This window comes from Chrysochloris asiatica, unplaced genomic scaffold, assembly GCF_000296735.1.
Source record: "Chrysochloris asiatica unplaced genomic scaffold, ChrAsi1.0 scaffold00001, whole genome shotgun sequence".
NCBI lineage: Eukaryota > Metazoa > Chordata > Mammalia > Afrosoricida > Chrysochloridae > Chrysochloris > Chrysochloris asiatica.
Window position 1 is genome coordinate 29,609,679 of NW_006408519.1, and position 16,148 is coordinate 29,625,826.

General features: G+C 43.9%; 1 protein-coding gene across 2 annotated transcripts in view; it reads right to left on the bottom strand.

Annotated features, from left to right (window-relative positions):
- Window positions 1–10,518, bottom strand: part of DERL1 (derlin 1) — a 31,393-nt gene extending 20,875 nt beyond the window's left edge. The window contains exon 1 of one of the 2 annotated variants that reach the window (XM_006830683.1): window positions 10,236–10,518. In XM_006830683.1, coding sequence (XP_006830746.1) covers window positions 10,236–10,388 — 153 coding nt within the window. In that variant the 5' untranslated portion in view covers window positions 10,389–10,518. The remainder of the gene's footprint in view (window positions 1–10,235) is intronic. The other variant, XM_006830684.1, reaches the window with a different exon arrangement.
- Window positions 10,519–16,148: the final 5,630 nt, after the last annotated feature.

The window sequence follows — 16,148 nt, forward strand, 5'->3', positions numbered from 1 at the left end:
TACGCTTACCCTTGAGTTAGATGTTTGCTGCCACTGATCTAACAGACTATTCTTGTGTCACTTGAAGATTATAATTTGAAAATATCAAGAGCCGCCTCCTCTCTTGCGAAGGACTGAGGTCATGTTTCTGAATCCCCACTGAAGGCACCCAGCTGACATGTAAACAGATAAAGCCACTGCCCTCAGCGGGTTCTGATTCACAGTGCCCAACAGGACAGGGCAGAGCTGCTCCACAGGGATCCCTAGGCCGTACATCTTTATGGGAGCACACAGTCTCATCTCTCTCCTGCAGAGTGGCTGGGGGACTTGAACTGCTGACCTTGTGGTCAACAGCCCAATACTGCACTACCAGAGCTCCTTATGTAAATGGTTATTGTTGTTAGAAGCTGTCAAGTGGGTTCTGACCTATAATGACCTAGTATAGGGTTTCCAAGGCTCCCAGTTTTTATGGGTGCAGAAACATCTGATCTTTCTCCCACGGAGCAACTGGTAGACTCCTAGTATGGTGCTATAGGAGATGTACTAACCACAAGGTTAGTGGTTCAAGCCCACCAGCTGCTCCTGGGAAACCCTGCACAAGGTCGCTATGAGTTGGAACTGACTCGATGGCACTTAACAACAACAATCTTGTGGTCAGCAGTCCAGTGCTTATCCTATGGTTAGGATAAGAAAATCAGCCTTATTTCCAGCATGTTTTTAACCCTGGAAAGCTAACTGGATGCCTTAAAAGACAGCTAGGTATGTTCGGGGCAAGGAGCCTGGGCCTTGTCCAAGAGAACCTCAATGTAAACCGTAATCTTCCTGGTTTTGTTCTTGAGGAAAACTGGGCTCATTTCAATGGCAGCATAGAGCCTCCCTATTCTTGAGTCCCTAATGCAAAAGCCTCCACTGAGAGCCAGCTGCAGCCATCCTTCAACTCCAGTCTCCCAAACGACCTGCCACTAAAGTCACCACAAAGGCCCAGAGTTTACAAGGAGGTTAACATACTGTCCGCAGAAGCAACTTTCCTGAAACAGTCAGGGTCTAGACTTAAGGAACGTCCACCTCAGCTCAACAAGCAAGTGAGAGAGAGGAGCACCTGCTAGCAAGCTGCGAGTGGGTCTGGTTTTGGTTTTTCGCTTTGAGACACGTTAGATAAGCAAGACAAGGCCCGTACCACTCATTTAAATAAACGAAAGGCACTCTACTGAAGACTTGAAAAGAGCAATTCCACTCCTTGGTATAGATGCACCAGAAATGCATACATATGTTCATCAAGAAATACATATGTTCACCAAGACAGGCACTAGACTGTTCACAGCAGCATTACTCATTAGAGCCCCACGCTGGAAACTACCCAGAAAGCCCAACAGTAGAATGGATAAGTAAACGGTGCCACACTCACAGAGTGGAATAATTAGGATGAGCAACCTACAACCTACATGCGACAATATGGGGGACTCTCAAACATACTGCTGAGAAAAGACGCTAAGTACAAAAGTCCATCCTGTGTACTTCCACTTACGCAAATTGAAAAAAGAGGCAAAAACCATCTACACTATTAAGTGAGGACTGCTGTTGTTATAAGTGCCTTCGAGTCGGTTCTGACCCAGAGCAACCCTGTATAGCATTTCCAAGGATCCGCTGATGAGCTTGAACCGCCAACCTCGCAGTTCACACAGCTTTGCAGTTTGGCACATTAACCCATAGCACCACATTAAGTGAGGATGTTGTTGTTGTTGTTAAGTGCCATCGAGTTGGTTCTAACCCAGAGCAACCCTGTATAGGGTTTCCAAGGAGCAGCTGGTGAGCTTGAACCACCGTGGTTACCAAAAGGGGGGACTGACCAGAGGAAGGTTTTTGTGGGCTGGTAATAATGTTTCTTGATCTGGATGCTGGTTACAGATGTTGGTTGAGCTTTTCAACGATCAATAAGCTGTATATCTGTAATCTACATTTTCAGTTTGTATACTTTTATTCCATAAAAAGTTAGAAATCTATGAATAATCCGCAACCTGCATTTAACAGCTGTGTCAAACTCATCCCCACAAATCTTAACTAGGGAGGGACTCATTAAGAAAGAAATGGCCACAGTCCATTTCCCCACCTCCTTTCTAGTAGGACTTCCATGAAGAGTGAAGTAGCTGCATTTTTGGCTGGGGGTAAAAAAAAGTTGGGGGAAGAAACAAAGATCTGGATCTTTGCCGAGTCAGTTTCGGAACAGTCTCAGTTCCCACTCAAACGGATGGCCCTTATGGGATCAGGCAGATCAGTGCTAACGAGAAGACATATGAGTGGGCTTATCCCAAGACACTGCCATGTCATGTGACCAAGTCACCGTACTCTCGCCCCTTTAGTTCTTTACTCATAAGATGGGAAGAAGAAGCTTTGTCTTCTCCCTAGAACACCATATACCAAGGTAAAGCGCAAATCAACAGAAAACAAATTAAGGGAAAGTTTTTCCTACGTGAGAGTAACTCTTCATTTAAAAACTTATTTCAATTTTAACAGGTTTGCCATAGAAGTCTGGATGAGCTTCAGCAGTAACCATAACATGAAAAGGTCATTTTCTGAGCAGTATACTTTTACAGTTTTTACAGTTGCTGGAATATGTACTGCAGTATAGTGAATTACTATTATACGGACCTTCTAGCCATGGTCTTTAACTCCCAAGAGATAACTGAGTGGGACTATGTATGTAAATAAGTTGCCTGTGGCCAACTTATTGGTCAGTTTTGCTAATGCAAATAAGGTACATGAACCCTTGTGGAGGTTGTTGTTGTTAAATGCTGTCAATTCTGACTCATCGCAAATCTGTTTTAAATTTCTGAGGAGCAGCTGGTGGGTTTGAACTACTGACCTTGAGGTTATCAGTCCAGTACTATTCTACAGCACCACACTAGCAGTTCCCTTGTAGGGTTGTTGTTGTTGTTATGTGCCGTGGAGTCGGTTCCGACTCATAGCGACCCTATAAAGGGTTTCCGAGGCTGTAAATCTTTATGGGAGCAGAAAGCCTCATCTTTTTCCCGTGGAACAGCTGGTAGTTTTGAACTGCTGACCTTGCGGTTTGCAGCCCAATTCGTAGCCACTATGCTACCAGAGCTCCTTTTTTTTGGTGGTACTACACAAATGAGGTATATGTAAATCTTGTATGAAATTAATCAGTTTTGCCATAATGCAAGGCTTAAAGGAAGCCATTCCCAGAGGTTGGGAGGGTAGGAGGATAGGCACTTCACAGAAAAGGAAACCAACTGGCCAACAAGCAGATACTCACAAAAGATGCTCAGTCATTAATTACAAGAAAATACAAATCAAAACCACAATGAGATACTGTGAGTATTTCACTTTCACTGAGTCTGGAAAAAATGATAAATCTGACAACAGGAGTGTTAATGGTGATGTGGAGTAATCAGAACAATTACACACTGCCGTGGAAGGGACAGTTAGTGCAGCCACTTTGGAAATGTGTTTGGCCTTAGACAGAAAAGAAGGAGAAGTACACAGCCTTGTGGCCTCATCTATGAACAAACGCTAGGGCCGCAGTTCTTTAAGTATGTCTGTGACCCTTGGGAGTTTCTCAGACCCTCTTCTGGGAGGCACTGAGGTCTAAATTATTTTCAAAAATTATCAGAATGCTATTTAAAAAAAAAAAAAATGTTAGAAACCAAAGTCATGCACTCCTGAGCAATGGTATCGATAATCCACAGCAGATTTGTCTAAAGTGGACAGGACTGCTAAAATTCAAAAGCTCTTAATCCCAAAACACCAACCACAAAAGTTCTAAATCCCAATTTTAAGGTTCCTTCCAAGCTCAGCCTCTTCCTGTTATAAATGAATACGTCTGTCTTCCCAGCATGCTCTTAAATCTGCTAGGATAGCTGTCATCAGGTGAGATGTGATAATATATGCAAAAGCTCTGCTAATATAGGTACCTGACTTGATTAACAGGTTTGGTAGGTGACACTTCTTCTTAGTCTTAAAAATAAATTAGGAAAATTGGGGGTTTACATCTTCCCATTTTTTCAAGTGAAGATGCTGTCTGAGAGACAAAAAGTTGTTACATTAAAACTAGAATCCTACTGTCCATGGAGAGAAAGTAGCAATAGCAGGATTTCTTGCTTTATTTAATAACAGAAGGTACTATATTTGAACAGTCTGTTTACCAGGCTTAAGAGCCCTGGAAACACTGGGGTTAGGCATTGGCAACATCAAACCCAAAAAGGTAATGATGCTCGTATATGTCAAGATTCCATCCCGGAAGCCATGCGTTGGAACCAACTTGGTAGCAGTGGGTTAGGCTGGGTTGGTTTTTATTTCCTAGGCTACTTCCTGGTCACTTTTTAAATAGTTTTCTATGTGTTTTATACAAAAAAGACATGTAGTAAGTAGCTATTTCCTCAATTTGAAGGTTATTTGTTTTGTGTGAGAGCTGAACAAGGTGTGAACAGAACAGCACAGTCAAATGCTCTTCTGTTCAAAAAAAGGGAAGCAATGCTGCCAGGAAGCCCTGGGGACACAGAAGGACAGCAGGAATCAGCCACCTTTCTGCTGGTTCCTGAGAGACCAGTGGAAAGACAGCTCATCACTGTCTACCCTCTGATTGATGGGTGTGAGTTTGCCTATGATGTAGAGTCTGAACACACACCTAGACGTTCTGACTTATCCAAAAGAAAGCACACTGGAAACTCTGTAGTTCCAAAGCAATTAAGTAACTCACCCAGAAGTTATCAAGAGAAGAAATGATGTCACTTATAACACGAATCCACAATTCTAGATCAAGCATCCTCCCTTCCCAGCCCACCTCCCCTAGACGATCATGACTCTTAGTCGCCTTTGAAGACTGGAAATTTCAACCCAACAATAAGCCTACAAGGAGAATGGCAACACTGGGTAGGTACAAACACCTCAGAATAATCAACCATTTACGACCATTAAGGACTCCTGGTGTGGCACTGGAGGATATGCACCATACTGCTATCAGATAAGTCAGTGGTTCAAACCCACCAGCTGCTCCTTGGAACTCTATGCAGGGTCGCTGTGAGTCAGAACTGACTCAACGGCATTTAATAACAACCAAGATCAAAAGGGCAGCATTCACCCAAGGACAAAATTCAGAAGGGTTAGGAAAGGAGAAGGAAACACAAGTGGGACACATGAGGTTACAGTGCAGGAATTGCAACCCATGACATGAAACAAAACGTGTATAAACTGTTGGACAGAAAACTGATGTGCTCTGCAAACCTTTACCCAATTTACACAAGTTTAAATTAAAAAATCATCTCCTTTATTTATTTATTTTTTTAAGTGCAAGAAGGTCTATAAAAATTTCAAGGTCTTCATTAAAGATTCAGCTTCTAAAGGAAAAAATGAGCCTGGGAAGAAATGCTAAACACACCACCATTTTCTGTGGCTGGCAGTCAGCCTCTCTCTCTCAAGACGCATCACGTGCGTGTGGGTTCCTCAATTGCTTCATTTGTAAACGAGCACCTTCAGAGGGAACTGAAAGTTGTCCAGCATGGGTCAGACTCAGAGAATCAGAAAGGAGAGACAGGGTACAGGCTCTTTCTTTTCACACCTGCACAGTCAGCCTCACAGACTCAGAGCAACAAGGCCAGAAGAAGCAACCAAGGGCCGGAGGATGGGTAATCCCTGGTAAAGAGACATAAATGATGATTCTAAAGGAGAGCACACATCAGTTCACCCTTTTTCCCATGTACACCTGCCCCTAGAAAGGCCGCCTTTCGTTACTGACTTCACTAAGCAGACTGCACAAGTGAGCAAGATTCTGCAAGCGGGGTCACAGAGCCAGTTTTGACCAGGTCCTTCCAACAACGTGATTCACCATTGCTCCATGTGACACATATTTCCCAGCAGGTCACCAGGCACTCAGAGCAGAGCATTCACTCAGTCTCAATCAAGTCTTCACTAGAGCCAGTAAGTAACGGAAACAGTTCTGGCCACCATGCAGAATCATGATCTTACACCAAGTGACTTCCCCTCCTAGATCCCTAAAAGCATCTAAGAGACCCATATTAATTAGTGGTTCCTAGGGTAGGAGTCCTGGTGTGGTGCCATGGGTTAATGCACTGGACACAAAGTCATTTGAAACCAAGGTTGGCGGTTCAAGCTCACCAGCTGCTCCTAGGAAACCCTAGACCGGGCCACTATGAGTTGGAACCAATTCGACGGCACTTAACAACCACAAGGGTAGGAGTCCTGATGTGGCACTATAGAATAAACACTGGACCACACAGTCAGTTTGAAACAAGGTCGCTGGTTCAAACTCAGCAGCCACTCTCCGGAAACCCTATACAGGGTCACTCTGAGTCAGAACCAATTTGACATCACTAACAAGGGTGGGAGCAGAGAGGGGAAGGGGGAGCCATTACTTAGGGGACACTAAGTTTCTTTTAAGGTGAAGGAATGCTATGGAGACAAACAGTGGTGACAACTGCATCTACTGTAACAGAAAAGAGGAGGAAAAATAACTGCCTAGAGTCCTGGTGTGGCGCTGTTGGATTAGAACTAGACTGCTAACCGCAAGCTCAGCAGTTCAAACCCACCAGCTGCTCATCAGAAACCCTATACAGAGTCACAATGAGTTGGAATTGACTGGCCGACACTTAACACCACCACCATGAATGATTTGGAAGAAATTACCTTAAAATGGGTTGGAATCCACTCGACGGCACTTAACAACAACAAACACTTGGAGTCCTGGTGTGGCGCTGTGGGTTAATGTGTCAGACTGCTAAGCCGTTTGAACTGAAAGGTCAGCAGTTCAAGCTCACCAGCTGCTCCTTGGAAATCCTATACAGGGTCAATATGGGTCGGAATCGATTCAATGACACTTCACAACAACTATACACTTAGCTATGTGGTTTGACAGATAGTATACGTACAGGAGTTAAACAAGACAGCCTAGCACCATCTTTGATTTACAGAAACAAACAAACTACAGTTGTCTACAAAACAGGGCAACATAGCATGAGCATGATCATTATAGCCATAAAAAAAGGTGAATTGGTGAATTTTTTTTTTTAACCACAAAATTGCATTTCAGAGTTAACATGACAAAAATATACTCTAGCCACGGCCCTCCCCAAACCTGAGTCTCCCCAAACATTCCCAATCCCAGAAAGCAACTCTGCCGTCCACTCAGTCACTTGTGTGTTACCAGCGACTTCATTGAATTGTGTTTCCTTCACCCTTCTTCCCTCCATATCCAACCCATCAAACAATCTTAACTATTCCAACTCCCAATCTATCCACTTCTCTTTTACATTCACAGCCACCCTGGTCCAAACCACCACCTTTCTGGCCTCCTGACTTGTCTGTGATCCCATTATCTAGCCCAGCCCCTTCACATGGAAACCATGCTGGGCTACAACACCCAATTTCCCTGTTCCCTACCCACAGACCAAGTCCACCCCAGAGTCCTCAAGGTCTTGACAAGCCTCTGTTCAAGAGGTTCCAAAGGCGTCCTGGTGTTGTTACATTGCTTCAAGTAGGTGCCAATTCAAAGCAAGCCTGTACAGGGTTTCCAAGGAGAGGCTGGTGGGTTTGAACTGCTGAGCGTGTGGTTAGCAGTCCAGTGCTTATCCTACAGTGCCATACCATGACTTCCTAGTATCCTGACAATAAAACTTCAAATCCATTACACAGCCCCCACCACCCGTCAGCCATTGATCGGTGTGCTGTCCTGTGGTGGCGTGGCTGTGGTGACGTGGGTGCTGCCATGATGCTGGAAGCTATGCCGCTGGTATTTCAGATACCAGCGGACTCACCCACAGTGGAGTGCACAAGATTCAGCAGAGCTCCCAGACTACGACAGGCTAGGAAGAGGAGGCTAACAATCTACTTTCAAAAATTAGTCAATGAAATCCTTAGGGATCATAACAGAATATTGTGTGGTACAGTGTGGAAGACAAGGTTGGGAGGAAGACACGGCCACACGGGACTCAAGCACACCGAATCATCATGAAGGTGACTCAGGACTGGCATCCTTTTGTTCTCTTGCTTTTAAGATGAAACCAATTCCATGGCAACCGAGGGTGACAACAGGCCCCAGTTTAACATGTATCTTTACAGCACTCACCCTGGCTGTCTTCCTATCCTTGTATACCAACTCACATCCCTACAATGTCTACACTAGCCACAGAATCTTCATTCTGTTCCTTGTTTCTGATCCTACGCCTTTCATGTACTCTTCTTTCTCCCTGGAAAGTTGTCCCCAGAGCCATCTCTTCCTAAGGCTGCCTTCTTCGTTCAAGTTTCTGTTCAAATATCTTTCAGGACAACGTATTATATCTTTGTTACTCTTCATCACATGCCTTCCTCTATTTTCTTCAAAGGAGTTGGGGCCTTTCCTATGCACTTCTATATCCCCAATGGCCAGCACATAGCAGGTGTCCAATTATTTCCATGCATTCAACCAACAGTACCTGTTGTGTGCCAGGCTCTCTTTTAGGTGACAAAGACAGTAGTAAGCAAGACAAAGATCCTGCTCTCCTGGAGCCTTCTTCTCTTAGGGAAAGTTGACCAACAGGTTATATGTAGCAAGCAAGAGTTCAGTAGAGTAAAGAAGGAGTGCAATCTTCTGTAGGGCACTCAGAGAAGGCTTCACCAATAAAACAGCATTTGGGCAGAGACCAGAAGGGTGAAAGAAGATAGGCGTGGCTTATCTTCCTTAAGCAGAGAAATATATGTAAAGGTCCTGAGAAGAGATAGCATTAAAATACTGAAGGAACAAGGATACCATTGTACAAGACAAAGAGTAATGGCAGATAAGGCCAGAAAGGCAGTGGGGGTCTTGCATGCCATTGAAAGGCATTGGATTTTACTCAGCAAAATGACAAGGCAGTGAAGGGTTCTGAGCAGAGAAATAGCAGGACATGACTTATAGTTGAAAGGTGCACTCTAGCTGTTTAGAGGAAAGACTGGAAGGAACACAAGGCTGGCTTACAATGGAAAGTGAGAAGGCACTGCGTTCTGGACGTATGTCCCAGGCAGAGTAAACAGGATTTTTTGACAAATTGCTGTGTATGAAAGAGAGAAATTCAGAGGTGACCCGAAAACTATTAGCTCAAGCTCCTATAATAATAGACTTGCTATTTCTTTCCAGGGTGAAGGGGAGAACATCTTGGGGAATACAAAGAGGTCTTATATCCGATCTTTGGGGCACATCACATCATTTAGAGGTTGTTATTGTTGTTATGTGCCGTGGAGTTGGTTCCGACTCATAGTGACCCTGTACAGGGTTTCCGAGGCTGTACATCTGTACGGGAGCAGAAAGCCTCATCTTTTTCCCGCGCAACAGCTGGTAGTTTCGAACTGCTGACCCTCAGGTTAGCAGCCTGACTCATAACCACTATGCTACCAGGGAGGTTAGGGACCACCCCCAAAAAAAGACTTAAAAATAATAGCCAGTGAAGTAGGGGGAGCCAAGAGTACTACCCACAGACCAAATTCTGTTAATGTCAGAGTAAAATTAATGTCAGATCTCAGTATCTGACGCGAATTAAAATTTAAACCACAGAACCCTCAGGAAACAAACATTCCCTTGCCAAGTAATCACTTTGGATTCTCCCTTCAAGCTCAAATAATGACAGTATCTTCCATTTCTGATGCAATTTACTCTTTACTCATTCTTCCTACCATTCAGCTACTACAGTCTAGATGCTAGGTTAGAGCCTCGGGGAAAGCCCCAAATAAACCCATTCTGCCGCACCTCAGGCCTCAAATCCCTCCTACAGGAAGACAAAAAAAAACACATCAATGTTGACAGAGCTCAGCGCTAAACTGGCTAGGCTGACACCCACAAGCCAACCACGTGAGCGGCAAAAGGAAGTCTGAGGGTACCTGTTACAGGTGGACCCAAGGCTAAAAACCATAGCTGTTGAAAGTTCTTAACATCGGTGTGCACTACAGTGATTGATAAACGCCACTGACTTACCTTCTACCTGTCTCCTTAACTTAGTGCTGAGAGCGAGCAGCACACAAAATCTTATTATAAGGATGAGCCCAGTCCCTTCCCATCGGGGTAAGGTCCACAGCTCCAGTTATTCAGGCCCTTGTTCCAGACCCCTATACCTACTCCCACCCGGAACCCTAGGACCCCGCCCTAAAGCGCTGGAGCCCGTTGCACTACATATCCCACTAAGCACCGCGCGTCCATAACACGCCGGCCGACGCGCTACCACCGCGGAGCCACCTAGAATTTGTACTCTCCACTGGCTCCAGGCGCAGGTCAATACCTGGAAGCGGTAGAGAAAGGCTTCCGGCCAGAGGAACAAGTAGGCCGGGCTGATGAGGCCGAGCTTGCCGACCAAAGGCACCGCGACACTGGCGGCGAACCAATAGCGCGTGATGGCTGGGATGCTCCTAAACCAGTCCCCGATATCCGACATCTTCGCTTCTCAGGTCGCCAGAATGCGCACAGTCACCCAACTCCCAGTCTCAGCTCCCGCACGACGTGGCTAGCTCCGCAAGTGGAAGGTGTCGAGGCGGAAGCCGCCGAAGCCGCGGTGCAGAAGGCGGAGACCGGCGGACGTGGCGCCACCGAATTCGGACGAGCGAGGGCTCGTTCGCAGGCGACACTTCCTCTTCCGGCGGCTGCAGGGCGACGTGACCAGAAGTCCCACTGCTTAAAGGGCTAACACCCGCTTTTTCGGCTGAATCTGGCCGCCGGTCCTTGGGGGCGGGCGAAAGAGAAGCGCGTGGCCTCTACTCGACTAGTGGGAAATAGTGGTTGCCAGGAGCAACGACAAACGCTCCAGCCAATGGCGAAGCCGGATGCTTTCCTCCGTTTTTAGCCGTAGATGGAATCTAGGTAGGTGTACTTGGTAGGTGTTTAAAGGAGAAAAAGTGGGAAATAGTGAACAAACACTTGTTCACTCATTCAGTGTATTTGTTGAGGACCTATTAGGCATCAGTCAAGGTTCTAGATATACCGGGAATGCCGGACTATCAGAGCTGTCGTGGTACCTTTTCTCCTGAAATTTATATTTCTAATGGGGATGTTGTTGTTGTTGAGTGCCGTCGAGTCGATTCCGACCCATAGCGACCCTATAAAGGGTTTCCAAGGAGCAGCTGGTGAGTTTGAACCACCGACCTTGCAGTTCAAACGGCTTTGCAGTCTGGCGCATTAACCCACGGCGCCACACCAGGACTCCTATGAAAGATCGAATAAGATCATTCAGAATGATAAAAATAAAATAAGGTGATTGGATACAGTGACTAGTGTGTACTTTACGATGAGGCTGGTCAGAAAGCACTCTGAGGAGCTGACGTTTAGGATAAGCCAGTCCAGTGAAGACCTGCAGGAAGCAGGCAGACTAAATAGTCTTTCCAGATAATTTGTATTAGATTCATTGTCGCGATCTAGATTAACATTACTAGTTTCCGTTTGGGCCGAACTGAAAGCAGTAATGATCTTGACTAGTTTGTGTCATCAGACAAGATTTAAATTGCAATTACAAACAGCTAAGAGCCCATCTTTTGCTTTGAGAGAAAAAAAAATTGTAAAAAGATACTGAAAGGAACGCTTGTTTTCATTTTAGGATTGATATAAACCTCAGTTAAAGACCACGGGAACACACCTGTAAGCAACAAACTTGCATTGATTCCCTTTCCCCAACAAGGGAGCAAATATTCCAGAGAAACCCGGACCAGTCTCTTACAGGAGAAAGGCTGGAGTTTGGAAAAATGTAAATAAAGCAGGATTTTGATGGACTGTGTGGAAAGTCTTAGCATCAGGCTTAAGGCTGAGCTGAAAAACCAACTCAGGACTCTCTTTCCTTGGGAACCTCAAAGTTAAGAGACCTGTGGAATGTTGGGTCTGAAAACACCTTATCTTAACTTTTGCACCTGTACTGAAATTCTTGCCTTAGAGTGACCCTCCTGGCTCACATCCAAAGGCAAGAGTGTGCGATGTTCCATTCATGCCAATAAAATTTCATATAACAAGTGTCTGACCATTCCTTATTTTGGAGAGCATCTCTGAGCACCATATCCTTGATGTTAATTTAATTAACTGGAGAAAATAAGTTTTTACAAGATAGAAAGACACTAAATATTCCACAGTCAAATGAAAGTCTAGGACATTTAGGACCTAACGTATGTAAAACTCATCAGTCACTCCTTGGAAGATTTCCAAGGAGCGGCTGATGAGTTTGAACCACCAACCTTATGGTTCAAACCAACCTTTCAGTCTAGTCCTTTATCCCACAAGGCCACGCCAGGATTCCCCAGAATTAAATAAATATTAAATATTACATTGGTACAGCCTTATAGAAAGACAATTTTGGTATAAAAGGAACATGAGAAGGATGTCTAAATAACAGATAACTATTTGGAGATATTCCAGAGGTTACTTCTCTGTATCCCATCTCACTCCCACTGTTTTCTTGTACCCATTCCCTATTGTACCCAGAGGACAGTGAGGCACAAGAGGGACTATCAAGCATAGGTTAATGGCAAAGAAATTTTCTCTGATAAATGCATAGATACATATGAATGGGGAAAGACATAAAAGCACATACACCAAATGAGAAGCAGTCTTTATTTTTCCGTTGTGTGGTTATAGCGAGTTTTACTTGAAGGAGTACTCTAGAATTGGAGTCCTAGTGGCTCTGTGGGTTAGTATGCTGGATTGCAAGGTCGGTTTGAACCTCAAGGTCAGCAGTTCAAGCTCACCAGCCACTCCTCATAAACCCTCTGTAGGGTCACTGTGAGTAGGCACTGACTCGAGGACACTTAACAACAACTCTAGAATTCAACTTCAGTCTTACAATCAAGTTTAAATCATGACTACACCACCTATTGGGGAGCACAGTCGTTTCATAAGATATGCACTGGATTGCAAATGACAAGGTCAGTGGTTCAAGCCCACCAGTCACCCAGCAGGAGAAAGATGAGGCTTTCTGCTCTTGCAAAGATTTAAAGTCTTAGACCGACTCAATGAACAACACCACTGACTAGCAATGTGATGTTGTATAAATTACCTAGTCTCTCTGCCTATTTATCTTTAAAATGGGGGAAGAAGGTTCATAACTGTATCAAATTCATAAGATTACGGTGAGGATTTAAATGAGATAGATTCATTTTCAGTGTTTAAAACATTATCTGAATAGTATTACTATTCTCTGTTTTTGCTTATCTATTTTGAAGTTTTACAACAAAAAGCTATCATGTTTTTAGTTTTAAAAATTAATTAGTAAGGGAACTTGCCTGTCTGCAAATTTTCCTGTTCTAAGAATAGATCAGGAGCTCTGGTAGCGTAGTGGTTACGAATCAGGCTGCTAACCTCAGGGTCAGCAGTTCGAAACTACCGTCTGTTCCACAAGAGAAAGATGAGGCTTTCTGCTCCTTAAAGATTAACAGCCTCAGAAACCCTGTGCAGGGTCACTATGAGTCGGATCCAACTCCATGGCACATCACACCAACAACAAGAATAGGTCAGTGGTTTCCAAATGATAGTGTGTGTTGTAATCACCAATAAGAACTTAACCTCAGAGATTACAAATTTCATAGATCTGAAGTGGGCTCAGAACTCTGCATTTTTAAAGTCCTGCCCACCTCCCCAGGTAATTCCAATGTAGATAACTCTGACTAGATGGACATTCAGGATTTTTCTATTTCCCTTTATAAACTTCCTATATATTGTGATAATCTATTCTGAGAATAAGACAGAAGAGTTTATTCTTAGCTATGGGTAGTGGTTATATGACTTGGGCTGTTGACCTCAAGGTCAGCAGTTCGAAACTACCAGGCATTCCACGGGAAAGAAGATGAGGCTTTCTGCTTCCGTAAAGATTTACAGCCTCAGAAACCCTATACTGGGTTGCTATGAGTCGGAACCAGCTCCACTGCACACCACCACCACATTAAATGAAGGACCTCTCCAGTCATCCCAAGGAGCTCTAGTAGCGTAGTGGTTACAAATCAGGCTGCTAACCTCAAGGTCAGCATTTTGAAACTACCAGCTGTTCCGTGGGAGAAAGATGTGTCTTTCTGCTCCCGTAAAGATTTACAGCCTCAGAAACCCTGTGCAGGGTCGTTGTGAGTCGGAACCGACTCCACAGCACATCACCACCACCAGTCCTCCCAGCTCGTGAATTTAATAACTTGTAAGGAATTTTTGTGTTACTGTGTTCAATTGTTGGTAAGTGCCCTTGAGTCAGTTCTGATGCATAGTGACCCTATAAAGGGTTTCTAAGGAATCACTGGTGGGTTTGAACCTCTGCCCTTGCAGTTAGCAGTCTAATGCTTATCCTATAGTGCCACACCAGAACTTCGTCTTCAATACAAACCATTTAAAAACATGCAGGTTAAGTGATACAAAGCTAGGTTCCAGGAAGGGGAAAAAATGGAGCTATGTAGGGAAACAGGCACTCATGAATTACTGATGAGAATATAAATTAGCATAACATCTACAGTAAGACATTTGACACGACTTAATTTGCACTTCTAATTTAAGGAGTTCCCGTGTGGCACTGTGGGTTAATGTGCTGGACTGCAAGGTCGGTTTCAACCACAAGGTAAGTGGTTCAAGCTCACCAGTCACTCCTCAGAAACCCCATACAGGGTTGCTACGAGTGGGAACTGACTTGGTGGCACTTAACTTACAAGAATAAGAATTTAAGTTTCAGATTGACTCCAACACTTAGTCATGCATGGATAGTCATTATGGCATGTTTTTGAAATAGCAAAAGATTAGACATCGCTGAATAGCCAACAGTAAGAAATCAATTACATATTCTATAGTTTCAGCCGTAGAATGGAATAAGATGCAACTTTTATTAGAATGAGACAGTTCTGTATGTTCCAGAGTGGAATACTCTCTAAGTTATAGTGGCAAGAATAAAAAGGATTATAGTGCAAAAATGTATAGACTATGATTTTACACTGTTGTACAGCAGCACATGCAGAAATAGCTACAGTATTTGTGTGAAACAGTGCTTACCTCCGGAAGATAGGAGTGGAAAGAAGACATTTTATTGTATAACATTATTTACCTTTGTTTTATCCCAAGTATATGTAGCATTCGTCACTTATCTGTTCAGTTTGTCATACTGTGATAGCTTGTGTGTGGCCATGATGTAGGAAGCTATGCTGCCAGTATTTCAAATATTAGCAGGGTCACCCAGGGTAGACATGTTTCAGTAGCTGCTGACTCAAGCATCATCTGTTCAAAATAGTCAGAGGGACACCATCCTAGTGGGATGCCTGCCATGAAAGGCATCTTTCTTCAGGGAGTTCAAAGCACACTGCAGATGCATAATTAATCCTCCTGCTAGCGACTAGGCAAGTTTGATAGCCTCATCCTGCAGATGAAGGACCTATAGCAAGAGTAAGAACATCACTTGTTAGTCCCAGTGAAACTACTACTGTATTTTTAGCCACAGTCTAGGAAATTTTTTTCAAACTTTGACTCTAGGCTAGAAAAGAAGGGTGTACGAAACAGTATATGGGCCATTTTTCATTTGTTACTTTTGCTGTGTGTGTGTGTGCGTGCATGTATATACTAAAGTCACCCTTTTACACACTAAGGAATCAGTCTGGAGTCCAACCCTTCCCCTAACCACAGACAAGTCACCATCCTCTTAGTTAACCCATCCAAGTGGGAAAATAGTCTTGCTTCCATCTATGGAAAGAGACAGTGGAAAAGCTCCATATCATCAGCCAAAACAAGACCGGGGGCAACTGTGGAACAGACTATCAATTGCTCATATGCAAGTTCAGGCTGAAGCTGAAAAAAACTGAAACGAGTCCACAAGAGCCAAAATATGACCTTGAACACACCCACCTGAATTTAGAGATCATCTGAAGAACAGATTTGATCAATTAGACACTAAAGACCTAAGACCAGAGGAGTTGTAAGAGGACATCAAGAACATTATACAGGAAGAAAGCAAAAGGTCATTAAGAAGACAAGAAAGAAGGAAAAGACCAAAATGGATGTCAGCAGAGACTCTGAAACTTGCTCTTAAGCATAGAATACTAAAGCAAATGGAAGAAATGAGGAGGTAAAAGAAATGAATAGAAAATTTCAAAAGACTGCTTGAAAAGACAAAGTAAAATATTATAATAATATGAGTAAAACCATGGAGTTAGAAAACCAAAAGGGAAGAACATGATCAGCATGCCTCCAGCTGAGGGAACCGAAG